Source organism: Equus asinus, chromosome 24, assembly GCF_041296235.1.
Source record: "Equus asinus isolate D_3611 breed Donkey chromosome 24, EquAss-T2T_v2, whole genome shotgun sequence".
Classification (NCBI taxonomy): domain Eukaryota; kingdom Metazoa; phylum Chordata; class Mammalia; order Perissodactyla; family Equidae; genus Equus; species Equus asinus.
In genome coordinates this window covers 45,820,263-45,847,711 of record NC_091813.1, presented here as the reverse complement: position 1 = coordinate 45,847,711, position 27,449 = coordinate 45,820,263, and the positions used below count along the sequence as shown (strand labels likewise).

Sequence of the window (27,449 nt, the reverse complement as noted above, 5' to 3'; positions counted from 1 at the left end):
CAGGCTGGTGGTGAGATGGAGGGTTTGTAAACTAGGAAGAGAAGGGCTGCTAAGGGTGGACCAGCCGCCAAAGGCTCGGCAGAGCCACAGCTCCAGGAGCTCACAAGACGAGGTCAATCGCTCCTTTCTCAGGAGAATCAGTGACAAAGACACAGGCGTACAGGCCAATGGAGAGTCAGATTAGAGGGAATGCCCGTAGTGAATTCCCCAATGGGAGGCAGTTTTGCTTTCCCTCAGTCTCTCAGGGCACGAGACCAACTGCTCACTGGGAAAACAAGTGTTGGTGCCAGAGCCTTCTGTGGGTTCCAAGGCTGCTTTTTCAGAGACAGGTACTTGAATCCTCCTGCTTATGGCTTAGGGGTCATTCTGTGCATACTCTGGGAGTTTGGGGGGTATGCCTTAATGGGATCAGGTGACAGCAGTTCACAGGTGACAGGGCCAAGATGTACCCACCTTGCTGGCTCACTTCTCTCCTCCCGGGCAGCTGGTCATTCTCAGCCACGGATTACTTTCCCTCTCAACTTAATTTATTAGAGCTATTTTGAGAAAGCCGCTGGGCAGGGGAGGCCAGTGTGAAACAGTAAAGCCAGTTAGGGGACAGGCGGCTGCCTTCTCCCCTGCCCCTTCCCTGGACCCTTCTCTTCTCTTCCCTCTGCCCTGGCATCCTGCTCCTTCTCAGCTAGACCGCCCATTAGGGAGCAATCGGATTAACTAATGGCCCAGGAAATGCATATACAGCTTGAGAAATAGAAATTACACATATTAAGCCTCCTTGGAGGATTTTAATTTAAGTATCGTAGTGCAAGAGACCTTCAGAGCAGGAAGAGAGCACTGACAGCTGGGCCCACGCCACTGCTTTGTCCTGCTCACGGCAGAGGGAAGTGCCCCACCCCCTCCTGAGGAAAGGTCAATCTTTACCTGCAAACGGCCATGATTTGTGCCACATGACCTGATGCCCTGGCTATTGCTGATTAGACAGGGAAGGGCAACTGTGCCAAGGGCAGATTTATAGGCTGGCTTAGTCCAATAAACTGGACTGGTGCTAGAACTTCGTCCAATAGGGATGGCAATGACCAAGTAGACTAACTGCATTTTCTGTCTCTGGAGTTTAACTCTGAGACCTGGAGAGAGTTAGGCAGAGAGCAAGAACAGAACCGGAAAGACAAGCAGGGAATCAAGCGTGGACAGGGGAGCTGACAGCGGACCAGGGCTCGGGGGACTCCTGCTGCTCAGCAGCCACGGGGCAGAGGGTGTTGAGTCTCCATCAATCCCCTAGTGCCCACGCTGGGTGCCGGTCTCCGGATGCCCGGCCCAGGCTCCTGGATGTCTGCTGCCTGCGTTTCCACACGGACTCTCGAAAGAAGCCCCCTTTACGAGACAACCTCAGTGGGTAACCTAGAGGAGCTAATTAAGATTTCACCTGGCCTGGTTTAGATGAGGGAGGTGAGGCTAGGAGACCATGGGTCCCTCCCCAGTTTACAGAATCAGCACCCGATTAATCCACCAAGGAATCTTATCTCCAAGGTGGGGGAGGATGGGGATGGGAAAGGCAGCGACCCAGTCAGGGAAAAGGCGGGGGGGGGAGCCTCGGTTTCTGCTGAGAGTGAGGAGCAGAAGAGGAGATGCCCGGTTCCGCTGTTCAAACTTTCTGTCACCTTGTTATAATTAAAAACAACCTTGTAGACAGTAAGAGCTGAGTTCTAAATCGCCCGTGGGTGGTGTCCTCTCAGTGGCGACTCCTCAGGAAGTTCCTGAGAGCAGAGACAGCAGCTCTGGCGCTCTTGTCGCCTCGCTTTCTTCATCAGCCTTCCCTAGGTTGTGCCCACAGGGAAAGTGGTTCAGGAAAGGAGTGGAATGAGCAGACATGCCCGCCCTCCCCACCCCCCAACAAATGCAAACCTACTTACCTGTCCTGTGTCTAAAGGTGACTCCAGGCCAGTTTTGCCCCAATGTCTAAAACTCTGTCGAGTCCTGGTTGCCTGTAACCCAACATTTAATGGAAAGAGAGCTTAAAGCTCTCATTAGCCCACGAGAAACGCTGACAGGAAAGGTCTTATTTTTGAGAGGATGTGGACCTAAGGAAAGAACCCTCTGGACCAAACTTTGTACTGGATGGAATAATCCTTAAAGCGACGTTGACAGCCCACGCTTTCCCTCCTCACAGGCGCATGGATACGGCCCGCATTGCGGTTGTGGGCGCAGGCTTGATGGGGCTCTCGACCGCCGTGTGCATTCCCACGCTGGTCCCACGATGCTCCGTTACCGTCATTGCAGACAAGTTTACTCCCGATACGACGAGTGATGTGGCAGCCGGAATACTTATTCCGCACGCTTATCCAGGTGAGAGGGATTTTAGCTCTTCTGTTGGACATCATAGATGTTAGATAGAAGGATGTTGGTGGAATTCTGTTGACAAAGACAGCTGGATGTGCACGTAAGCAAGCGTGGTGTGCCCTTTTAATATCTTATTGGTTCATCTCTTAGCAAAGGCTGAGTTATGCTGCAGGACAAAAACAACCTTCAAATCTGAGCAGCTAAAAAAGGAAAGGTTTATTACTTGCTCTCAGTATATGTTGATTGCGCATCACCAAGGGTTCTGCTCGTCACCCAGGGACCTAAGGTGATGGAGCAGCCGCCATCTTGAACGTCAATACCTGTACCTGGAGGAAGGGAGCTCCCGGGGGGTCTCGTCTGGGCAGGAAGGACGTTCATCACTTCTGATGACAGCTCATTGGCCAGTGCTAGTCACGTGCTCCGCCCCCCTCCCCCCCCCCCCAGCAGGAGGCCAGGAAGCGCAATTCTATCAGGTTCTCAGATGGACAGCCAGTACTCAGTGAACTGCACTAAGCACTACCACAACTGGTAACTGAGTCTTCCACTGATACCAGCAATGACCATCAAGTCAGAAACTACTTGTAATGGAAACAAAATTATCCTAACTTCCAAGCCAGTATAAAAACAATCGGTCAACATGTATTCAGCCTTAAAGATGCATTGATGTTTTGAAACATGTCCACGCATCCTTTGCAGTCTCTATTTTTCTCATGAAATGGGAGGTGGAGGGAAAGAGCATTAAATAGGAACCAAAATCACTTTGCAGCTAATGAGGTTTGTACTCACTGTCTCCACTCCGCATTTCCACTCTCTTTTTTCTCCTTTCATTTTAGTTTTTATTTTTTAAATCAAAGTTGTACATGCACATAGTTTAAACCATCAAATGGTTACAAGATTTAGTTACAAAGAACAGGAATCTAGTCTGTGAAAATGGCCCTGTCCGTTTAATCTGGAAACTCACGTTCTTCCATTCAAGAAGCCATTTTTGAGTTACTCAGCTGTTGACTTCTCCTTCCTGATACCTGTCTCTCTCTCTGGAATTCCTTTTATGCTGGGCCTCCTGGATAGGTCCTTCAGTTCTCTTAGCTTCCCCTGGCCTCCTATTTTTATCTCTTTCTCTTCTTATTTTACTTTCTGGGAGATTTTCTCAATTTTATTTTTTACCTTGTTGCTGAATTTTTTATTTCTACTATAGCATTTTTCAGTCTAATGCTCTCCCAACTGAACTATTTCAGCTCCCTTCTACCACAGCATTTTTGGTATTGTAAAGCCCTTTTTTGTTCTCTGAATTTTCCTTTGCTATAATATCCTATTTGTGTTCTGTTGTTGCAATATCTTTTCTTACCTTTCTGAAGATACTAGTAATAGTTTTAAAAGTCTCTTCTCCCTGCATAGTTTCTCTTGTGTCCAAGTGTTTTAATTTTTTTGCTTGATGTTCTCATTTTTCATCTTGCTGGTTTTCCTTGGCCATGCGGTCATCTTTACCTGTCTGCTGACTTTTAAGCATAGAACCCTAAACAGTGGGTGGGAATTTCTGAGTGCTTGCCTGGGGTTTGTTGTCGTGAGCCTCATTGGAGTAGATGGCGGGGCTGCTTAGTTGGAGAACCTCTGATGTCATTATGTTTAAGTCCTTCTTCTTGGGCAGGTCCTGTTCCCCAGAGGAGAGGCTTGTAATCTCCTGGCTGGGGAGGGTGAAGGCCTGGCTGGCAGCAGTCTAGAAGGTGAGGGGAGAAGAGGGCTGCATCTTAACATGGGTTTCCTAGCTCTCCTGTTTTCAGTATGGTATCCCTGCCTTCACCTGTGCTTGGCGTTTCCTAGTCCAGAGACCCCTTGTTTTACCTAACCGAGAATAAACCCATCTTTTGCCAGGGTGGGAAGGGCAGTGGCCTTGTTGCAGGTCCAGGAACCTGGCTTTAGCAGCACCCGTGATGTGGAGTACCTCCTGGGAGCTGCTTCGCAAGGAACAAGCGCAGGAGCCTAGTGTGTTTTTCAGAATGCTAGTTCACACCGGGAGCCTTTCTTGTGACCCGAGTTCTTGTGTCCACTTTCCAGGATCCCCTTCGTTTGCACCAGGCCCATGTGAGGCTATCAGAGGGCTGGCTGATAGTCATGGAATCATCTTCAAAGACGCAGGCTCATCCAGGCCATTGAGGCCCGAGCTCACCCTTTGCCCAGGTGGTTGGGGCCCTTGGATCCGGGTCTTTTTCTCTGATGCTTCTAGATAAGGACTCTGGTCCTCTCTTTGGGCTTCTTTCAGACCAGCCCCAGTGGTAAATACGTTCTGTGATCATAAATGTCCATACCACATGGGGACCATACCCATCCTATAGGGTTGTTGTGAGGATTAAATAAGCTACTACGTTTAAGGCGTTTAGAACCATGCCTGGGACACAGGAAATGCTATATCAGCATTTGCTATTGTTATGACTGCTACTCCAGCTACGGTTTTCTTTTACCAGCACTTCAACATGAATTAGGTCATGAGGCTTCCTCTACCCACTGTTGAATTGGAATTGTCTGTTTTGGGGGGATGACTTCTGCAGCATACAAGTCACAGCCACTATTTTATTTTTAAGGTTTGTGATGGGAACCAGGGGATGCCTTTCAATACAGCCCCATACACTGGCCTAGATTATTGAGGTTTAATCCTTATGAGATCTAATTTAGTTCTCTTTGCAGCTTATTATTTATTTCTTCCTTATTTCTAAACCAGTGGCCCCCAGTCTGCAATTTTGGAATATAGTGTTGAGTTCACATGGGCACACGTTTAGCGATGACAGCACAGATCCACTATCAAAAAACATATTTATTGGCTCTTTAGCAAGTGAATTGTTTTAAAACCCTGCCACTGGAACGCCCTCATTGACCTGGGGGCTTTGTCTGGGGAGCAGGACATCTCCAGGGACCTTTTCATCTCTGCTGTGGACTCCAGGGACATCTCTCCAAGCAGAGCTGAACCAGCATCCTCTCGGCCTCAGTTCCTTCATCTCCTCTGTGGCTCCTCCCGTAGCAGCCCCTCAGGATTACTGTTCCCCAGTCCCTGGCCTGATTCCAGGCTCTCCCTCATGACCCTTCCTCAGGGATCAGGTGTCCAGATACTTCCCCCACAGGTGGATTTGTCTGTGCCTGTGTGTTATGCTTGCTCTCTGTGTCTACACTGGACACTATTATTTTTCGTCTTGAACCCTGACCCTCATGGCTTCCCTTGCAGGCCTGGCGCTCTTCCAGAAGCTGTGTCTGGGTCCAGTCTCTTATGCTCTGGCAGGGATGCCTGGGGGATAGGGAGCCTTGGTCCACAGGACTCTGACAGAGAGGTGGTGCCTGGTATGGTCCCTGCACGCCTCTGGTGACCCTGGGAATGCTACTCTAAGCTGGTCAATGCTTCCTGGAGTGGAGAGGGATGGCAGTAATGGCAGCCTTGGATGGGGCTGTGGGGAGCCCTTCCCGAGGATCTCAGCTCCGCAATGCCGGCCTTGTTTCCTTGTCTCAGAAGGGCTAGCAACCTGGGCTTCCCATCGATGTGCAGTCTGTTCTCTGTCCTGGTTGACTGGGCCCCACCAATCTCCCCTTGTCACCCACCACATCTTTAGCCCTCAGGAAAGAGGCCTGGGGATCTTTCTCCTATTGTCTCAACTGTATGGCTGGCTGGATGCCTCAGCCGTGAACTAACTTCTGCTCAGATTGGTTATGGACACTTTGAGGATCTCTGGAATGCACCTTGTACCAAAGACCACTTTCCAGCTGGCTCCCGTGTCAGATTTTGCCCCGAGTCATCAATTTCCCCTCTGTCAATTAATCGTTATATGAACGGACGCCCAAAGCATGTGTCAACATCCAAAACTCTGGTCGCTGACAGATCCTCTACCACAATGTGGTACTTTATCTGAATGATCCTCCCTGCCTCTTAATTTTTTCCCGTTTTCTAGGAAGGAGCTTGTGTGAAGCATAGTCATTATCATCGTTTTCCTTTCTGTTGTGCTTTGCTTTTCTCCGTGATTACAGACACACCAGTTCACAAGCAGAAGCAGTGGTTTAGAGAGACCTTTGACCACCTATTTGCAATTGCCAGTTCTGCAGAAGCTGGAGATGCTGGTGTTTATCTGGTGTCTGGGTAAGAGAGGAAATCTGACGTTATTTTAGAATTTAGAATGATCTTAACAGACTTTAGAGTTCAGCATAAAATATTGCGTATGTGCTGTGAGCCGAGTGTTGAATTAGATGTGGGAGGATTTAGAACATTTTGGTGTTAGACCAAAGAACTCAAGAAAAACAAGTTTTAGTATTAGACTTTTTAACAATAAACAACCTTTACAGTTTCTCATCACAAGTACTATTTTGAGTTTCCTCAGGGATTACGCAGTGATTTGCAAATATGGCTAGAAGAACATATAGCAGGAAAATACTAAGCTTGGATTCTGTGAGATGATGTGGCTGATGGAAAAAGCAAACAAGTGTGATATTGGAATGGGTACAGATATCCAGGATAGGGACATCTTATTTATTTGGTGTCCCTGGAGCATGAGATGTTCCAAAAAGTAAATTTGCAGGTCACTAAAGTTGCCCTTTGAAGTGCCTTTTAGGAAAAAGTATTTCTGAAATGGTTAGCACACTTATATTTGATTTTTAAGATCTGATTTCAGGAGACATGCATAATTAAGTGAAAGATTTTAAAAAATAAATCCTATTTATGTGCTGTTTAACATAACTAGCACTTAAAATAGGACCATACCTTTCTATATCTTCTTAAACAGAGATCAGTAACCATTCTGTCACTTCTAATTTCTGTCTTTAATTTATGGCGTAACACATATGGCATCTGTGTTAAACTGTGTGATAACACGGTCTTGTCCGAAGAGTGGCGGGATGTCTGCCTTTTATTAAGTTCGCAAAACCACTGCATCTTTTCTCCTGTTTTAAAAAACTCTCCTCTCTCCTCTTTTTTTTTTTTTTTTTTTTGTGAGGAATATTCGCCCTGAGCTAACATCTGTTGCCAATCCTTCTCTTTTTTCCGCTTGAGGAAGATCAGCCCTGAGCTAACATCTGTGCCACTCTTCCTCTATGTTGTGTGTGGGATGCCGCCACAGCATGGCTGATGAGTGAAGCAGATCAGTGCCCGGGATCCAAACCCACGCTGCTGAAGCGAAGCATGGGGAACTTTAACCACTCAGCCACGGGGCCAGACCCTCCCCTCTTCTCTTCTGAGATCAAGCCTGATCTACTGTCATTTCCTGCTGTGAACACACCTGCATCAGGCAGATTTCTACCCTTTTCCTCTTCTTGCCCTCCCTCACCATCACAAACACCAAATGATGTTGACATCACTAATTTCCTACAGTCTCTACCCAAAGTAGCAACTTTTGCTTCTGTGCCTTCTGAAGATGGATTGATATTATAACTGTCTCCAGAGTTAGTTGATGAGCCACATGGAAAAATTGTTCTCATTGATTTATGGTCACACTTTTTTGTCCAAAACCAATGTGACCTGGTGTAATTCACAAATGTTGACTCTAAGTAATTTTCAGAAACTTCTGTATCCAAAATGCAAATGTACTTCCAATAGTAAGACTTTGCCACCCTTGAGGGTATTAAAAAGAGTATACTTTAAGCTTTTCTAAAAGAGAGTTATTTATCTCCCTCACGTGAATGATTTTTATCGCACTTGCTTCCAAAAAGGATTTGAATCAGTCAAGTGAAGACAAGGGCACAAATGTTCTGTGCCTCTTTGGTGTAAGTATATAGCATTATTTATCTATTCATTGCTTCAAACAATTTAATCAGCATTCACCAGTATCAGTACTCTCCTAGGTATTAGGGATATAGAAATGACCGATGTAGTTCATGCTGCTTGGCATATGGTAGATGCTCAATAAATATGTGTTGAGTGAACTTTTAATAAAGGCAGACATAGTCCTGCCCTCATGCAGCTTATAGTCTGTAGGGAATGTCCTATATCCAATGAGTTACAAATGAGACACAGATTACCAAGGGAAGAGTACAGGGTGCTCTGGAAGCATGTACTGGAGAATAAATTTGCTCTGGGAAGTTGTGAGAAGCCCCCAGGAAAAAAGTGATGTTTCAATGGAGACCATCCAAATGAGTGTAGGTTAGTCTGGTGATGTTGTAGAGATGAAGGTGGCAGAGACAGGGTCAGGGACAGAGGAGGCAGCATTCCAGCTCGGGAGAATAGCACACGCATAGACCTGTGTCTAGAGTGACTGAGGTGTGTAGAAGGACTAAAGAACTCCAGGGTAATGGGGAGCCATTGAGAGATTTTACACAGTGAAGTAACTGATCATATTTGCATTTCAAAAGTATTCTGTTTGTGGTGTGGAGAACAGATTTGTGGAAAGAGAGATGATGATGGGATGGATTAGTTGTTGATAGCTGGGGACAGAGAGTAGATGGATTTGAGAAATGCTTAAGAGATTTGACGGGACTCAATAGTTGATGGCATGTAGGGGATGAGAGAGGAGGGTGTTGAGCATGATTCTCGAGTTTCTGGTGTTAGCACATGGTGGATTGGGTGCTGTTTTCCAAGTTGGATAAGACTGGGGAAAGGGGTAGGGGAAGAGTGTGTGAGAGGCTAATGTACGAGACGTGGTGGCAGACTTATCCAGTGGGGAGTAGGCGACGTGGGTCTGGATCTGGCGGTGGAGCTCAGGAGAGAGGAGAGGGCTGGAGACGTAGCCTTCTGAGTGTTAGACCTGTGATGGTGGTGCAGGGAGAGGGCCATCTAGCCCAGGGGAGCGTGCAGAATGAGACAGCAAGAGGGCCCAGTGTACAGCCTTGCAGCAAACAAGATTTATACCTTCCACAGGGACTGCTTTGAATGAATTATTTAGAGATATAAATTCTGGTACATTATTGACCACATCATTAGCAACCATGTACAGCAGTTGAACGATTTTCCTTTTTTAGAGCAGCCATGATTTACAACATTTATTCCTATTGATGAAAACAACCCAATATTCATAAATCCAGATATGCCTAGCAGCTATTGGTAGCACTATTACAGGCTTCTTGTTAACAACCAATATTATTCCAGCCTCATCAACCCCCTACCACGCTGGTGACGTAATGATAACAGGGCTCCCCCTGAAAGCTCTTGGCTTCTCTTATTGAGAGCTAGAAGTGATGACCTACAACTTAACTCCTAATTTGCCCCCTTGCTTCCTGTACACCCACCATTGCTCGTTCCATTTAGATATTTTGTTCAGAACTGAATCCAACCTTTAAACTTTTGACAATTTGCTTACAATTTATGTAAAGCACTATGCAAAACAGAAAAACTTTTCCTCAAACATTCAGTCATAGGTAAATACAGAAAATCTGAGCAAGAGCTTTTCAGAAAAAGAGAATTAAATTCAATCTTTAAGAGACGCACTACTTTTGAAATGTCTTATTTGCCCCAATCATGAATATTTTAAATTTAGCTACTGAGTTATATGAACCTAAGAGAATGGAAGAATAGATCTTTCTCTTTATGTATATAGGAATATGATTTTTAAATTCCTAGAGAATGTCACACGGGGCTCACTAGAAATGTGCTATTTCACAAAATTTCAGGAAAATTTTCCACTTAATCTGTTTGAGTTGGCAGATATTTAGGAGCATGCCTACTGAAGAAGTGCCATTCTGGGCTGATGTGGTTCTGGGATTTCGAAAGATGACCGAGGCTGAGCTGAAGAAATTCCCCCAACATGTGTTTGGTCAGGCTTTCACAACCCTGAAATGTGAAGGCCCTGTCTACCTCCCATGGTTGGAGAAAAGGTCAGTTGAAATGCCTCTTTGCTATTTCCTTTGTCTGTCATAGCCGTAAATAACTTCATAGCTGTTCAGAAAATACATGCTGAAAATTCTCTGTGGTCCCTTGGAGCTCTTTTGCATTGCATCTTGTTGCTCACAAATGTCTAGGACTTTGTCACACAATCTTAAGACAGTGTTTGTGTCACAAGGAGTGAGTCACACCACACTAGTAACACTTCCATCTGCTACTTCTAGTGGGCACCTTGATGCACCATTTGGTCTCCTTCCCCCCAGTAAAGCTCACTTATTGAAACACTATCTTAGTTTCTTCCACCGTAAAATGGAGAAGTTTAATACACTTCTGGCTGTAAAATCGTATGATTTACTTTAGTTCTTTAGATGAGAGAATCTTAGGCTTATTATAAATTATTTTTGAATTTTTTTCTCATTAGTGACAAAGAATATAGCTTCATTATTTTCTTTATTACAAAGAAGACCTCTAAAACTGAGAGCTTATTTAAGTTAGATATTTACTTCCTGACCAAGTTCAGCCCAAAATGCCTTGACCTTGCATTTTGGCTTGGTTTTCAGGACTTCCTGTTTCCTGTTTCCAGTTAGTTAGGAAACATATCAAGAGCATTTATTTTATTTTATTTTTTGCTGAGGAAGATTAGCCCTGAGCTAACATCTGTGCCAATCTTCCTCCATTTTGTACATGGGTTGCTGCCACAGCATGGCTTGTTGTGTGGTCTAGGTCTTCACTCAGGATCTGAGCTCACAAACCAAAGCTGCCAAAGCTGAAGGCACTGAACTTAACCACTATGTCACAGGGCTGGCCGGCCCCCTCAAGAGCATTTTTATTTGAGATACATCAATAAATCTCTCTTCAGTTTAGTCTGAAAATTGCATACGTGTTGAAAGTTGTAAAACATTGGCACTTCCAATCCCAAAATCTGTATATTTGGTAGATGAATAGGACCAATGAGAACTATTGTGTAAATGTCGGAAAAGTGACATGAGGTAAGCAGTGGCAACAATGATCTGGTCCCAGATGTGGGCTATAGGAAAATTCATTCACATAATTCATTAATTCCACAATTCTTAGTTGAAAACCTAAATATACCTGGCACTGTGCTAGAAGCTGGTCAAAAAAGGATAAAATATCATCACTGTTCTTAAGGAAGTCCTAGTCTCCTGGGGGTGATGGTGTGTGTGTATATATGTGTGTGTGTTTATATATGTTAATGAACAATTACAGTAATACATATAGTGAGGGTTTAGTACAGGTTTTGAGGGTGGAATGGGGGCACAGAGGAGGGAGCCTAAGTCTGTTAGGCTCATGTCAGGGGCATCATAATATGTTTTTGTAGCTTTGTCAGTGCTCTTCTCACTTTTACGTCTTGGCAGTTTATATGGGACATTTTACTTTTATAAGTTCCAGTTTCATAAAACCTACACTTTTGTGCCTTGTTCACTGGTCCATAATCCACTGTTTGTATGCCAGATTTGAACCTGCATGCATCAGCTGATAGGTGAACGTTCTGAGCCATCACATGATGGAGTTGCTCAACAGCCAACATTCAAGCTTCAGCAGCAGCATCATCTTTTCTGGGTGCCAATGACATGGAGTATTCATTTTTGTCCTTATGTTATAAAAATGACTGGAAATAGAAAATTGCAAGTGCTAATGCTAGTGATTTGAAGTTGAGGTATCATATTTTTTTATTAAATTCAGATAAGGGGAAATTATTAGGTATGCCAAAAGTGGCAGAGCTTTACTGTCAACATGGTGCATAATTTTTTTGACTATGATAAAAAACCAAAATGGAAGAACATGTACAAAATGTTGAGTATAAAAAATAAGGTGTCATTAGAGAGTTTTATTATGTTTGGCATTTTAAGTTTCTTTGGCTGAAGGTTCATTATTACCCTCAGTTCTATTGTATGCTTCTATTGTATCTTGGACTTTTGTCTCAACATTCAGGAAAGTCTGTAGAAAACCGGCTGGAGTCCTGTGGTCTCTGGCAGTTCAGGAAGAGGTGGGTGAGGGAGAACGCTGCAGAATGTTTGTCCCCATCACAGAGACTGTCAAGGGCTGGCCAAGGGCTTCTCTGTGTGCGGATGGCCAGGGCATGGTCAGGGTTGGTAATGGACAACAAGTAAAGGAAATGGATGAGCTCTTGTAAACCCTTCATCCAGATTCCTAAGATTTTCTTTGTCATTTACTCTCTCTCTCTTCTTTATACATTTGTTTCCAGAACCTTTTAAGAGTAAGTTGGAGACATCATGCCCCATTTATACCCCTATTTATTCCTAAATATTGCCATATGCATTTCCTAGAAACAAGGGTATTCTTTTACATAAACACAGTGCTATGGTAAGAATCCAGATATTTATATTGATACTATAATCTGTGGTCCTTATCTACATTTTGCCAATTGCCCCAGTAAGGTCCTTTATATCCCTCTCCCACAGACTGGAAGTGAAGGGACAGGGCTGTGGCTGAGCACATCCGTCAGCCCCACACGTCCATTTCTCATGCATGCCTGGAGAAGGGCCAGAGCTGGGTCCTTCAGGTGGCCCAGTGGAAGAAAGGTACAACTCAGATTAGCCAGGGTAAGTTCTAAATGCTAGTAAGAGTCTTGAGCCTGTGGGTAATCACTGAAGCACTGGATATAAAGTCTAGACAGAAGACTTAAATTGACAGAGACGTGCTTTCATTTTGCTTTAAGCAGCAGATAGCAGATAAAGTCCTTGGGAGGCGGGGAGTTTTGATGGGGCAGAGAGGGAGCACGAGGCTCAGGGCACCTGAAGAGGTGACAGATGGGGTGCCACTGTGGCAGGGGGCAGGAGCAAGGAAGCCAGCTTCACTCCTATTTGCGTGTCCCCTCCTCTGAGGAGTCTTCATGAGACTTCCAGTTTGCCTGTGGCTCCCTGAGCAGTGGAAAGCCCCTCCCTGGGTGGGGGGGGAGAGGGGGAGTCCCCACCCTGGACAGTGAGTGAGGCCCAGTCCCCGGCCCGCCTGCCGTTCCAGCTGCTCTCCCACTCTGGCTAGGAATGAATGTTTTCACTCTGGGGCCACCCTCAACAATTTTCACATGGAAGCAAAAATTATCTGAATGATTTGTTCTGCCTGCTTCTAAAGTATCACCTAGAAAATAGTCCTCCTTATTTCCATAATAACCTCATTTTCAGGCCTAATCTCTAACTGTGGGATGAAGGCCTGGGAAAAAAATCCCACTACCTTCTCATTACTTGGAAGCCTGCTGTCAGCATTTTACTCCACTTAAAATAACCCCATAGTGAGTGGTACTTTGTGCCAGTGGGAGCCACTTCCTAACCGCAATGCCATCGGCCTGATGACCAGCCAGCTGGTGTTCGTGCCTTGGGGCATGCTCTTTCCTGTCTGGTTTTAGGTGACAGAGTCAGGGAGAAGAGGTCCTAGGAACTGCTCTTGTCCCCCACGGAGTCCTGGGGTGGCCTTTTCCAGTCCATTTGTTTGATATACACGTCTGCCATGACAGTGGAGGATGGGGGTGGCTGGGACGTGAGGGCCTCAGGCAGACTGCGCACACGGTATACTCCAGGGAAGTCATGAGAAGGAGACCTTTGTCCTAGCAACTGCCCGTCGCACCTTTCAGCACCCCCTCGTGCCCCTGATATGTCATGCTTCCTCCTGACCCCCAACGTGGGGCCTGCACGGACAGCAGGCCGGGCCTCCTTTCTGTGGAGTTCAGTGCCCCCGTTCCCTCAGGGCCTGGCATCTGGCCAGAAGGCCAACGTGGAGAAGGAAGTGGGCCACACGTCCCCTTTCCTCTGGCAGGAAGCTTCATAGGGTAGGGACTCCTCTATGCCCAAGGCAAGCCTTTCAGGGGAGGACTTCAGGCCAGGTGGGAGGCAGGGCAGCGTCATGGTGGGGGGCGGCACCCCCGGGGCTCACTCTGTGGGCTACCCCCCACTCTCCTCCACCGAGGCAACCCAGCTGGGAAGCCACACGGTCTCTGCTTGTTCCTCACACCAGGGTCTGTTTTGCGGCCTTCTGTGCCCCTTCCACATGATGTGGGTGTTCAGCCTGCCGTGTTACAGCTCAAAAACGGGCATTTCACTCAGCAGGCCGCACCCCCCTGGCTTCAACCTAAGCTGCACCCTTTGGAGTATAATATCAACTTCCAAGCAGGAGAAAAATGTTTTTAACCGCGAACTAGATCTTTAGCATTTTTCAGGGAACAGAAAGGATCATCTCCCTCTCAAAACAAACACAAAAACAGAAACCATATATCCAATAATACCCAGAACGAACAAACAAACGAAACGCCCTGAGGTTTCATCAGCCGTGAGGATCATGTTTTATCTCTTCGGCCAGTGGAGTCATATTCTGCTGCTTTTTACTTGCCGCTTCCAGGAAATGAATCATTGAGGCCATAAGTCAGCTGAGCCTGTCTCTTGGCCAGGCATCCTACCTAAATAAATCATCCCCAGTGGAACCAGGAATGTCCTTCCTTTGATGACATCCAGGAAGCTGGGGGCCCCGTTTCTGTGCTGGAGACCCTATACCTGAGGAGCATTGCTTTCTTTCCAGGAGGCCAGGCCTTATTCTGTGGCCCTGATGAGGCCCCGCGCTGACCACAGCCCTGACCACAGCACTGACCGCACTGGGCTTCTCTGCCTGTACTTTCCTTCCTGCTCATCTAATAAGTCCTCTCTCTTACTTTCTCTGGGACAGCCCTCCATCTCCCGTCTCCCGTAGCTCCTGTTCTCCTATTTGGCCTGACTCACAGTAGTGCCTAAGAAAGAAACTCTTGTGGCTCCCTCAGCAGTTGGTCAGAAATAAAGATTGTACATCAGGAAGAGTACAGGCCGTCCCTGCCTTACCGCTGTCCAACTTGCCACGGTCCCTTCTTGTGTACAGCAGACCCCTGCTCCCCTGTGTCTGGCACACACCTTCCTTTCCGAGGCCTCTAGGGATTTCCTCCCCCCCCCAGCATCTGCTGCCCAGACCCTAACCAGAGGAGCAATGGGCAAAAGATGGTCCCAGACGCAGTCTAACGAGACCACTCCTCTTTCCTCCTGGCTACGCAAGGATGAAGTGGGAGGGCACCAGCCAGGAAGGTGGAAGATGCTGGTGTTTGTGTTTTCTGATGATGGCAACAAGGTTAGCAGGGAGTGGATGGAATCTGCAGGGTGCCATAGTCTTGGGGCTTCCACTGGGGCTTCAGTAGCTGCCCTAAGGCAGCTGCAGAGGTGAACTTGTTTCCTGAAACCACACCTGCTGGACTAAGGATGTACGGCTGCTCCCCTCCTGGACCACCCAGCCCATAGGAACCCTGGGCCTCATCCATACCTTCTTCCCCAAAGGGACCAGAGGCGGCTCCCTGCCCGAACGGCTTAGACCCATTAATACAAGTTCCTGGAGTGGACAAGGCAGAGATAGATATTCTGAGAAATGGGAATTAGAATGCAGTTTCTTTTACTAGAAAATGCCTTGCAAAGGAATGAATGAAGAATAGGATCATCGGATGAGATGAGGCTGTCAGGTCAAAATCAGACCATATGTATAGATATTTAGTTGCTTTATAAACCTAAAATGCATTTTTAAAATTCTAACTATGATAAGCTATTTTAGGTACAGCTACATTGTGTCACTGTGAAGAAATAGTGGGTTTTCCCCTGGATCTATATGTATAGTACTGTTTGCCAACTGAGATTTTAAATTTGTTTTCTTCTTTTCTTCCCCTCATCTTCAGACAAATAGACTGGAAATAGTTAATTTTCTGATTACTGTTAATAAAGAGTCACGCTTTGGGTTTTGAAGCAAGGATTAATTTTTTTTTAATTGACTATGTCTAATATGCAAATAATACATAACAATAGGACTAGGTTTAAGGAATTCTTTATGTAAAATATCTCACAGATCCAGCCCTCCCCTCTAGGTCCTTGCCCACCATCCTCTTCTGACTGTCCTTGCATTTCTCCACAACTTTGGCAATGGCTTCCTAACTCTTCACTGTTTCTCTCCTTTCCAAGCTATCCTCGCATAGGGACTCAAAAACTCAATGCTGTTTGCCTCATTCCACCAAACTTTAACCTATAGATCCTGTGTCCAGTCATTGGTCCTTCCCGGGGTCAGAGAGGAGCTGGGCTCCATGCAGAGGTTGGGAGAAATGGGGAGAAATGTCCTCTTCCCAGCTCTGAACACCCTCCCCCCCCACCCCCCTCGGCCAGCCCTGCTTGCCTCTGAGTCTCTCAGAATCAGTCCCCTCAGGTTCTGGCCGTCGCCCTCTAACAGAGGAAGCCCCAGCCAGTCCAAGGAGCCAGCTTGGGAGTGGACACTGTGCCATCCCCTCCTCCCTCCATCCTTGGCCGAGACACAGATTTTCCAAAAGCAATCTGATCTGCAGAGAAGCATCTTGACCTTCCCACACACAATCATGCTCCTTCTCACCCCAAAGCCATCTTAGATGCCTAAGTGAGAGCTTTTACTTTATATTTGCATAACTCACAGGTCCATTTGGGTAACATTCCCAGAATAAAGGTACAAGCTGTTAAAATGTTAACAAGGGAACTGTTAAATGTCTACCTTTGGCAAGACGGAAAGCACTTAGAAATTTTAAGTGACAAAAAAAATTTTTCCCCTGGTTTCTACTCAGTAGGTTCCAAAAATAATGAGGGTCTAAGCTTCAACCAGCACCTTCCAGGTGCACGATGATTCCAGGACAATATCTTGGCTCTGCTGCGCCCCTCGTTCTGTTCCTGCTGCGCTGCATCCCCTTCCTGCTCTGCCCTCCCATTCTGAGGTCGTGCCTCCCTCTTGCAGCCCCTGCTGCCAGGTGCTGCTGTCCACACAGCCCCTCCCTCTCACCAGGGTCCTGTCCTTCCCCTGTGCCCCCCATCCCCGCGTGAGGTCTCCACACCAGAACTCCCACCTCCCTGTTTAGTGCTCTCTCTCACATGGCTTGGGCTGTGGCAGGGGTCAGGAGATGGGGTGCAGGAATTGCCTCTAGTCCCAGGAGAAGGGTGGGGATGAGGGGACTGCCCTGTGCTCCTGGGAGGTGGAGTGTGTGTGTGTTTAAAGAAATGCTTATTGGAGCCCTTGTTCTTCTCAGTGGCACAGTTGGCTCAATTTCCCCCCTTGCTGAAACTCCCAGTGAATTGAAGGAAGGGTCCTGAAGACAGCTATCCTCGTGTTTAAGGGTCAGGCTGATGCGGTCCGGTAGAGGGCTGACTTTAGGTTTGATGAAAATGCACCCTCTTAGGTTTTTAGGGTGATGACATTGGGCTGGGGCTATTGAATGGGCACAGCTTCTTGAATCTCCCCGTCCCCCATTTCCTCATGGGAGTTTAGGGTGATGGTATTCTCTCTGTTCAGGATGAAGTCTTACTCAGTTGCAGGAAGCTCCAAGAGGAAAGTCACCAAGGTTCTTATACCCCCAACCATGTCACCCAAAACCTCCAGAATAACTACCTCATATGGTTGTAAAAGCACCTCGTAGGTGCTGGTCACCCAATTTAATATCCAGCTTCCAGGTACAGTCTCCTCCTATACCTGGTGCCATCTTGATACATTGCCCAGGGGATATACAATAACAACTGGGCATTACCATGTGGTCACATTGCAACAGTGCAAGGATGACTGGTCCCTGGGCACATTCAGTAAGTTTCTCCCTGGGATACAAGGCCTTGGAGGGACCCAGTACAGCAAGCCTGACAGGCCTTCCAAGAGCTCATCCTTTATGATAGTTTAAGAAGTCTCCAGGTAAGGGGTGGGCTGTCATCAGGAGCTAAACCAGCAGAGTGCCCTTGAAGCGGAAAAGAAGGACATTTGCATTTATTGAATTCTTGCATAATTGTCATAAAAACCCTGTGAACACAGCAGTCTTATCCTTAAGTTATAGTTGAGGAAACAAGTTCAGTGAGTTTAAGAAATTTGCTCAAATCCCAGGGCTGGTAAATTCCCTTGTTTCTCTGAATTAGGAGAATAATTCTGAGTTCCAGTTAGGATGGTTGGAATACAGAATATAATGTTTAAATATCAACACATGGGATCCACAATCCATTAAAAGCAAAACAAAAATAATGCCCAAATAATGATCAATGGAAAACATTTTTTTAAAATCCAACTGTCATTCACAGAGGCTCTAAAACATAATTCGATGTGAGTAATACATGAGTGTGGAGGGCACACATACTCGTATATGAGACATCGGGTCTTGCATTTTACAGTAGTGTAACGCATCCCTAAACTCGATTTTTTTCTTATTAAAAATACTTCATTGAGCGACTTCAATGCGTTATGCACTGTGTTAGACTTCTTCCAGATGTTGTCTCATTTTATTTCACAATGAGCCTATAAAGTCAGTATTATTATCTCCAAATTGTGGATGGAGGATTCAAGTTTAGAGCTGAGTAACTTGACTAAGGTCACATGATTGGTCAAGAGGAGAGCCATCCTAAACTCCTTTTTAAAGTCTTTTCTGTGTGTCCACTATCTTAAAGATTACAAACACACTGCAATATGTTAGTCGGTAGTGCCACAAAATTCCCATTTACTCTTCTGTCTATGCCAGTGTTAGAATAAAAATAACTTTACACAGTTATCTTATCTTTAAAAACACTCATCTATTATTATATATTTTAAAAATATAATTTTAGCTCCCAACTTGTTTATTCTGCTGAGAGAGTTGAAAACTTCTGACCATAAAATTTTCTGCATGAAATACTGTTAACGTCTATGAACTATTTTACTTAGAAAACAGACGAGACAGTAGCTCCAGCCTCATTGTCTCTCTTTTAACCACTTCTAGTTACACCAGAAAGTAGTCCATTGGCTTATGGGTTCTGGGTGGCCCCAAAGTATGGATGTTGCCAGATTCTTTTCTTTGGTTTCCTCACCTCAGGTAAACGAGACACTGTCTCCCATGGATTTTTTAATAACAAGCAAGGTTGCACAAAGTACCAGTGCCTAGAACTTAAGTTCTGTTATTCGGAGCATTGCTGCTTGAAATAACAGCTTGTGTTTAAGAGTACGTGCACCACCTTGTTCTATGATCTTAGAGCAAGGGGTAGCCTTTGAGTTCTTCTAGCCTAGCACCGCTGGCACAGTACAGGCCCTCAGCGAGTATTTGTTGGATAATAAAGAAATCTAAGCCAGAGGTCTCAAACTGTTCTTACTCGGTGGAGAAACTTCAGAGGCAGGGCAGCAGGGCTGGGGGTGGGATGCAGAGACTGAGAAGGTGGAGACCTCTCGGGCCTGTCTCCTCCAGCAGCTTCCCCTTCAGCCAGATGAGGGAGAAGCTGGAAAGCCAGTGATAGGAGCCGATGCTGTTACTTTACAGAATAGCAAACTGAGCCGTTAGACTCAGGGCCTATGATGCAATGAGCAGCAGTGGGTCTCTTCCATTCTCATCCACCTGCAGCATTTTCCAGAAATGAGAACCAGTGTCAGAAGAAAGCCAGGCTCCTGCTGATCTTAATGCAAGTTTCAGTTGAACTTTCCGGTCAAAAAATAGGAGTGGAAAATGAGAATCACTTCAAAGAGTTCCTCCTTGCTAAGTTAAAATCAACTGTCAAACCATGCCGTCATTTACCACTTTCTCAGACACCTATTATTTATGCTCTGGAAGTTTCTGCCTTTTCTTATGCTGCCTTTCAGCATTAAGCCTCTCTTTATCTGGCCTTGAAGGCAAATGGTACTCAGAGCTGCTGGCATGACCGCTTCCGCTCTCTCAAGGGCAGATAGGGTAACAGGACTCTTCTTGCATTTCTGGTGTCAACGCTTCCCAGATTCTCCCTGGAACAGGCCTGAATTGTAGCTGTTGGAGAGAGAGGGTGCCAGTGTGGTGTCGTGCTGTATTTGTCAGTGTTCTCCAGAGAAACAGAACCAATAGGATGTATATATTAATATCTATCTATATAGTATATATAAAATATATGTGTATATATTATGTAAAAAAATATATATATACACACACATATATTCATTATAAGAAATCAGTTCACATGATTATGGAGGCTGATAAGTTCTAGGATTTGCAGGGTGAGTCAGTAAGCTGGAGACCCAGGTGAGCCAATGGTGTAATTCTGGTCCGAGGGCTGGCAGGCTTGAGACCCAGGAAGAGCTGATGTTTTAGTTCAAGTCTGAAGGCAGGAAAAACCTGACGTCCCAGTTCAAAGACTGCCTGGCAGGAGGAGGGTCAGCCTTTTTGTTCTATTCAGGTCTTCAACTGATTGGATGAAGCCCACCCACATTAGGGAGGCAGATGGCTTTACTCAGTCTACCAATTTAAATGTTAATCTCACCCACAAATACCTTCACAGAAATACCTAGAATAATGTTTGACCAAATATCTGGGCACCCCATGGCCCAGTCAAGTCAACACATAAAATTAACCATCATACACTCAAACCAGGATTTCATGTTGTCGTCAGTATTGGCCAACACTTATGTCAAGTCCTCTAGGTATTCGGGCCTGAGCTGGGTCATAGCGGCATAAGATGTAGTCTCTTCCCTTGAGAAATTTATAATTTATTAATATCAGTCCCCTAGAATTTATTATGCTTAATATCTTTCAAAGTACTGTCATGCCAATTGTTTCATTTGAACTTCACAGCCATCCTCTGAGTCAGGCAAGGGAGGTATCACCCCCCATGACACAGATGAGGAAACTGAGGGTCAGAGAAGTGAGGAGAATTGATCAAGACCTTAAAGCTAATGTGAGGCAGAACTGGGACGTAAACCCGTGCTTTCTGATTCTACAGCACCTCTCATTCGGCACTTGCTTCATTCTGCCGGGTGTTTACACTTCCCCCTCCTAGCTCCTTGGTCAGTCCTTGAGGAAGGGCACTGTGCCGCACGCATTTCTGATCCCTCTTAGTGTTGCCTTACTTCCGGGCATCCAACCTGCATGTGTTGAATAGAGTTGCTGATAGTCTTTTATCCATATTATATCTTCTACAAATGACCTGTGAGTAAGATCATGCGACCGGGGAGTTCTTGTTTAATGGGTACAGAGTTTCAGTTCTGCAAGATGGAAAAGGTTCTGGAGATGGCCAGTGGTGGTTGCACAGCAATGGGAGTGCATTAAACTTAATGCCATTGAACTGTACGCCTAAAAAAGGTCAGAATGGTGAACTTTATGTTATATGTATTTTACCACAATTTGAAAAAACAGAATACAGGACTTAGATAAGCCATTTCTTTTTGTTATTGATATACTTTGTCCAAAAAAGTCATTAACAACTAAACAGTCATTTAGTCCACCAACTGCAAATATTTCTGTGTTCCTCTCGTGCTGACATCCCTGTGGTCAATGTAACGAGGGGGCGTGTGAACTCTGTCCCAACCGTCTAGTTAGGGAGACCAGACTAATACAAAGGAACATGCCAGAGTTAACAACATGAGACAAAATTTCCCAGGCAGTAAATTTAGCTGCTAAATAAATGGCGTAAACAAGAAATGCTTGGGTATTTAAAATGCCAGATTAACTTGGTATTTATTTAGCATGTAGAATGATACAGAAACTCTACTAAACATAAGAAGGACAAGGCATACAATTTCTTCTGTTTTGCATTTTTGCAATACGTTTTTATTTAGGTTCATCTTTAGGAATCCCCAGTTTCCTAGGATGCGGGCAGTCGTTGGCTGGAATTTGGCTGCTGGGGCCCCTTGCTTCCGTGATCCTGTCCATCACTTCCTGTGAGGGGTTGAGCAGGAAGCTGCTGAGGCTCACCTCAGGTCTCTCGTTCTCTCCAGGGTAAAAAGAAGCGGGGGCCTGATGGTCCCCCAGCGAATAGAAGACCTGTGGGAGCTTCACCCGTCCTTCGACATCGTGGTCAACTGTTCAGGCCTTGGAAGCAGACAGCTGGCAGGAGACTCGACGATTTTCCCCGTGAGGGGCCAAGTGCTCAAAGTTCAGGCTCCCTGGTTGAAGCATTTTATCCGAGATGGGAGTGGGCTGACATATATTTACCCTGGTATATCCAACGTAACCCTGGGTGGAACTAGGCAAAAAGGAGACTGGAATCTGTCCCCAGATGCAGAAATTAGCAGAGATATTTTTTCCCGATGCTGTGCTCTGGAGCCCTCCCTCCACAGAGCCTGCGACATAAGGGAGAAGGTGGGCTTGAGGCCCTCCAGGCCAGGCATCCGGCTGCAGAAAGAGCTCCTGGCCCAGGACAGCCGGAGGCTGCCTGTGGTCCACCACTATGGCCACGGGAGTGGGGGCTTCTCCATGCACTGGGGTACTGCTCTGGAGGCTGCCAGGCTGGTGAACGAGTGTGCCCAAGCCCTCAGGAGCCCCGCCCCCAAGTCAAACCTGTAGATGACATGAAATGACAGCAAATGGCTCCGCAGACTATTGATCAAAATACACTTTCAGCACCAGAACAGCTTCAAATAACTTTTCCATTGCATGAAAATTTAATTAAACATGACTTTGCTTTCAAAATTAAAAATGATGCAATATGTATCGGCAGACTTAGGACTAATACTAATCTAATCTAGTATTAGACTTAAGTCCTAGCACTAATGACATAGAGCATAAAGCTCTATTTTTGTTAAAAATAAGTAAGATTTCTTTTAGATCTGGTGTCCCGGGATCTATGTTAATTTGTATGGATGCTGGAAGTTGTAGAGATTATGACACTTTTTGGCTCATAAATCCACGGGAGGAGATAACGTATGGAAAACACTTAGTCCTTGTCAGTTACAGAGCTGCCCATGTTGCTCTTAGGTTGTAGTCAAGTGAACATTATAATTCCTCTAAATAAAATTACACAGTGATCATGCAATTCAAGCTTATTAAATATTTAATGGAAGACAAAGCATGATTCCTGCTAGTTCTACTGGCAACCTCTTCCTCCCTTCGGCTGGTAATGATGGTAGGAGAAAGGGATGAAGTTGCCTACAGGCATGGCATCAACTCAATAGCTGTCTGGGGTCAATCACCTAAGGGGCGAACTTTCCATTACCGCAAATGATTGAGAGCTGGCTTGTTGGATGGGTGACTTTGCCTAAGCATTTTTGAAGAGTGAATAGCACGTGCAGCCAAAGAGCTAATTTGCTAATTAAAATGGAACAATCATTCTCAATGAAATATCAGCAAAGAGTTTTCTGCAAGTTGTTAAAAAGTATTGGGGAGGAGGGGGAACGGGTCTCATGATAAAATGTGTTCAGGACTTGCTGGATTAAGTAAATCTAACCTGGTGTCTTGCCTTGGGCTGACTCGGAGCCTCTGATCTGCTCACGTGTATTGTGAAGGCTCAGGAGGGCTTTGGGCCTGAGAGGATGGTAAAGGGGGCGCTATTCATTGAGGCAGGGAAGCTTGGAAGAAATAGATGTGATTTTAATTTTAACTTTTTTGGGGGGAGACTTATGTTTAATGATAGTAAGTTCTATTTTGGACATCCTAGAGAGAGATGTGGGGTTGGCAATGAGAATGTGGGAAACAGAAAGCCCCCAGCACAGCTCCGTTTTTATTGTTTTGTTCATTGAGCTTTTGCATATGATTTTGTTTGACGAGAGCATTGTACTGGGAGAGAGAATGAGGGAGAGAGAGCACACACCAGTGTATGAGAACATCCCTCACAGAATTCAAGTTCCCGAGTGAAATCGTGTGGGTTCTTTTCTATAGATTTCCACCAGGGGGTGGTGTTGTACCAAATGCAGATAAACAGATACATTTGAAAATTTAGAATTGACAAGAAACAAAAAGTAGATACCAGGTGTGTGGGGTATGTTATGATTCTTTTGAGGTTTGGAGTCTACACACCCCAAATGCAGTTCTGAATTCTGTTTAAAGTGTTGGAGAAATGTACAAACTCAGACTGAATATACACACACATACACACACACCAACACATCACACACAATCCGTGAGAAATATATTATAATAAATAGCATTTTAAATAGAAAAAATAAATTTTTAATGGTTAAAAGTAAAAATGAAGAGGGGCCGCCCCATGGCCGAGTGTTAAGTCTGCGAGCTCTGCTGCGGGACCCTGGGTTTCACCAGTTTGGATCCCGGGCACGGACGTGGCACCACTCAGGCCATGCTGAGGAGGCTCCCATATAGCACAACCAGAGGCACTCACAACTGGAATAGACAACTATGTACTGGGGGGCTTTGGGAGAAGAAGAAAAAAAAAAAGATTGGCAACAGTTGTTAGCTCAGGTGCCAATCTTTGAAAGAAAAAAAAGGAAGAGAAAAAAATAAATAAAAATGTAGAATGCTGCTCATAACAAGTGTAGTTTGGTGGTTTTTACAGCAATTTTAAGAGTCCTATCTGTTCCTTATGCCCAGGGTTTAGATCCTGTAGCATTTTCATTTCTGGTAGGTAAGCTCACACTCCATGACTGCTGCCTATGTGCAACGATCTGAACTATTACTGTAGTTTAATTTTACTCTGTATTTTATATTTCTAAAGCCCAACATTCCAAGACTGAAAGATTAGGGGCTTCTTGAGAAAGTGGTCATGGTTTCATACCCCGATTTCATTTTCACTAATTGCTAAATATTTGCTCCTAGCGTCTCTCAAAGGTTTGTGAGTTTTCATTAGTAGCTGCCAATCTGGGTTGCACTGTTAGAATCACCTGGGAAGTTTGGAAAAACTACTGATGCCTGACCCTGCTCTATTAAATTAGAATCTTCAGGGGTGGGGTGGGACCAGCATCACTATTTATTCAGAGCTGCCCGTGGGGTTCCATCCTACAGCTGGGCTGGGAGTCATGGAGCACAGTTTCACTCCTCTTCTCGTAGGGCTCCATCACATCCCTTCCTTCCTTGCCATCTTGGGGCGTCAAGCTAACAGTGATATGCTCACACAAACGGGTGTGTCCTTATGCACTTCTGTGCAAAGTGGTAGGGATTACTGTCTCCCAAAGTGGCTCTTAGAAATGCTAGGGATCACCTTGCTGGCTGCAGCTCAGCTGCCCACAGACAGCAGTCTGTCTTTGTCTGAAAGATGAGACTGAATATACAAATGGACAATGGCCAGGCTGTATATAGAACTAGAACTCTGACCCACAAGCTGCACTGACCTGCGCAGGAAACCAACCTCTTAGCTACAAAAATCAGCCCAGGGAACCAGTCCACTATAGTCAGACTTGCAAAGAGCCAGACTGCTATCTCTAGAAACAATCCAGAAGGGTAAACAAACATTTCTGTAACGATTGGTCCAAAATGGCCAGGACTTGATTAATAACTGACAGCTTCCCTAATTTGTGTTCTGTTTTTAACCAAGGACCAATTAGAGAAAGCTGAATATGCACCTCCAACCAATCGCCCAGGACACCCCACTTCTAGTTAGCCTGTCTCCAGCATCCCCATGCCTGCAGCCTCCATTCAGGACACACCTGAAGTCTTCTCATTTTTGACTATGAAACTTTCCTGCTCTTCTGCCTGCCTTGGAGTGACAGCAGTTGACTCCTTTGCATTAGCAAGCTCTGAATAAGTAAATAGCCCTTGCTTTTCTCATTTGGCTGGTGTTTTTTTATTTCCACAAAGATTTCCTTCTCATATAAGTTGCAGTTTTTGGTGATCTGTGCTAAGGCCTGAGAATGGACTACTTTATTTTTCTCCTGTTTTCTATTACAGACCATTTAAAAATTTTTTTCTGAACATGGGGAACAACTGATTTCTTTCTTAAACCCTGCTTTCAAGGATCTGACATTTGTGGCTGAGCTTGGACCGGCTGCACCCATGACCCAGATGAACATGTTGGCTTTGAGGGTGCTGGCATCGCAGGTGTGGTGTTTCTTCAGCACACAGAGGTTATGTGTATACTTTTAGGATTGTATTCACTCAGGAAGAAAAGAAGTGAAACAGAAAGGCCATAGCTCAGTAGGACACGGCTGGATAAAAGAAAGGCTATTTCAAAAAGTGACATATATTATGTCATTCCTTTTACTGCAGAGATGCATTCAAACCAATTGATACTTGAATGAATTTTTCTTAATTCATTAAGAACTTTTAGAAAAAAGGAAGAAAATGACGGTGGGACCTGTGTCTTCTGGGAGCTGTAGTTCTGGGAAGCCTGTTCCAGGATGCAAATGATGGAGACAAATTTGAAACCTGTTTCCTCCGGATAGCATTCACTCAGGAAAAGCCGATTGAGATGTTTAAGTGGTCCTTTTCTTCTTGAAAAATCCCAGCAGTTTGCCACCAGGCCTGGGGGCTTTATTATCCTAAGTGACTTTGCCGCCTATAAATCAAAGCCATAAGTAGCCAAAGGGAATGAGTTAACCAGATACCTGAAAAGAATGTAACCAATGTTTCTTCAATTATTAGCAGAACGATTGACTCCCATCTGGTCAGGGCACCTGTCAACCTGGCCTGCAGCCACGTTACCCACAATTCCACCACTCAGAGCCTGTTTCCCTTGCATTATAATTTTTACCCTGGTGCATGTTCTAAGATGTCAGCCCACCCCAAGACTTTTCATGCATCCTAGGATTTCCCTTCCATATAGACCCAAATGGTCTGGCAATGGAACTTGGCCTTTGTAGTGAATACTCCAAATGATTTGCCTGCTCTGCCCAAGCCCACTTTCCTGGGATGTCTGCTCAGGCCTGGGGGATCACTATCTGAGCAATATTCCTTGTGCCCTGCCTCTCTTGTCCCCTCTTATTGGATCAGAGGAAACTATCACTTGGGTTTAGGTTCCGTTGTAAGTAACAGAAACTCCCCCAAATAGTTGTGTAAACTAGATGGGCATATATTTCTCTCTTACGTAAAAGAAGCCTGGATGTAGGCAGTCCAGGGCTGGGGTAGGGACTTCATCAGTGACCCAGGCTCTTCTTGCTCACACTCAGCTATCTTGGGGGTGTGGCTCCAAAATGGCAGTCAGACCTCCAGCCATCACATCATCACATCCACCCTTCTCACCCCACCCCCACCCCACACCAGAAAACTTTCCAGAAGACTCACACAACATTTTTGCTTACATCTCATTGCATAGGCTTTAGCCTCAGGCCTACACTGAGATTCAGGGGAAGCTGGGAATGTAGTCTTTTGGCTTAGTGAGAGTGTAAAGGTCAAGATCTTAGCAGGATCTGCTAACAGTATCAAACCATAAATTGGGTTAAGCAGATCAGATTCTTAAAAATTTATATTTAGGGATTATAAAAGTCTTTCCTGGTAATGGCAGGCTCTGGAGACATACAGACTTGATCCGACAGTCCAAGTTGTTCAGATTTATACAGAGGAAGCCAGGCAGGAGAGAAGAGGCAGATAAAAGCAGAGAAGGAAACCCAAGGGGCCATTTACTTTTGGGGAAGCATCAAGAATGACCTCAGGTCCTGACCCAGTTCCACTTCTCGTGAAGAGTGACTGAACAGTCAATTCTGCATTCCTCAGAAATTCACATTGTTAAAA

General features: G+C 45.3%; 1 protein-coding gene across 4 annotated transcripts; it reads left to right on the top strand.

The window, feature by feature from the left end:
• Window positions 1-124: 124 nt before the first annotated feature.
• On the top strand, window positions 125-25,544 carry DDO (D-aspartate oxidase). Of its 4 annotated transcripts, XM_044757298.2 has the most exons (6): window positions 193-329; window positions 2,165-2,340; window positions 6,337-6,445; window positions 9,928-10,104; window positions 21,830-21,965; window positions 25,318-25,544. In XM_044757298.2, the coding sequence occupies exons 1-6, from the start codon at window positions 211-213 to the stop codon at window positions 25,381-25,383; spliced, it is 783 nt and encodes a 260-aa protein (XP_044613233.2). In that variant the 5' UTR covers window positions 193-210; the 3' UTR covers window positions 25,384-25,544. The 4 variants fall into 4 exon arrangements, with proteins under 4 accessions (XP_014721683.2, XP_044613233.2, XP_014721687.2 ...); XM_014866197.3 differs by lacking the exon at window positions 25,318-25,544 and having other exon boundaries at window positions 125-329; window positions 21,830-25,289; XM_014866201.3 differs by lacking the exons at window positions 193-329; window positions 25,318-25,544 and adding an exon at window positions 656-1,390 and having other exon boundaries at window positions 21,830-25,289.
• Window positions 25,545-27,449: the final 1,905 nt, after the last annotated feature.

Excerpts from the sequence above, each read along its gene's own strand:
- DDO (XM_014866197.3), top strand. The coding sequence starts at position 190 with ATGCCCGTAGTGAATTCCCCAATGGGAGGCAGTTTTGCTTTCCCTCAG. Across the intron at positions 330-2,164 it reads GGCTGCTTTTTCAGAGACAG|GCGCATGGATACGGCCCGCA; the intron begins GTACTTGAATCC and ends CCCTCCTCACAG. Across the intron at positions 2,341-6,336 it reads TATTCCGCACGCTTATCCAG|ACACACCAGTTCACAAGCAG; the intron begins GTGAGAGGGATT and ends CCGTGATTACAG.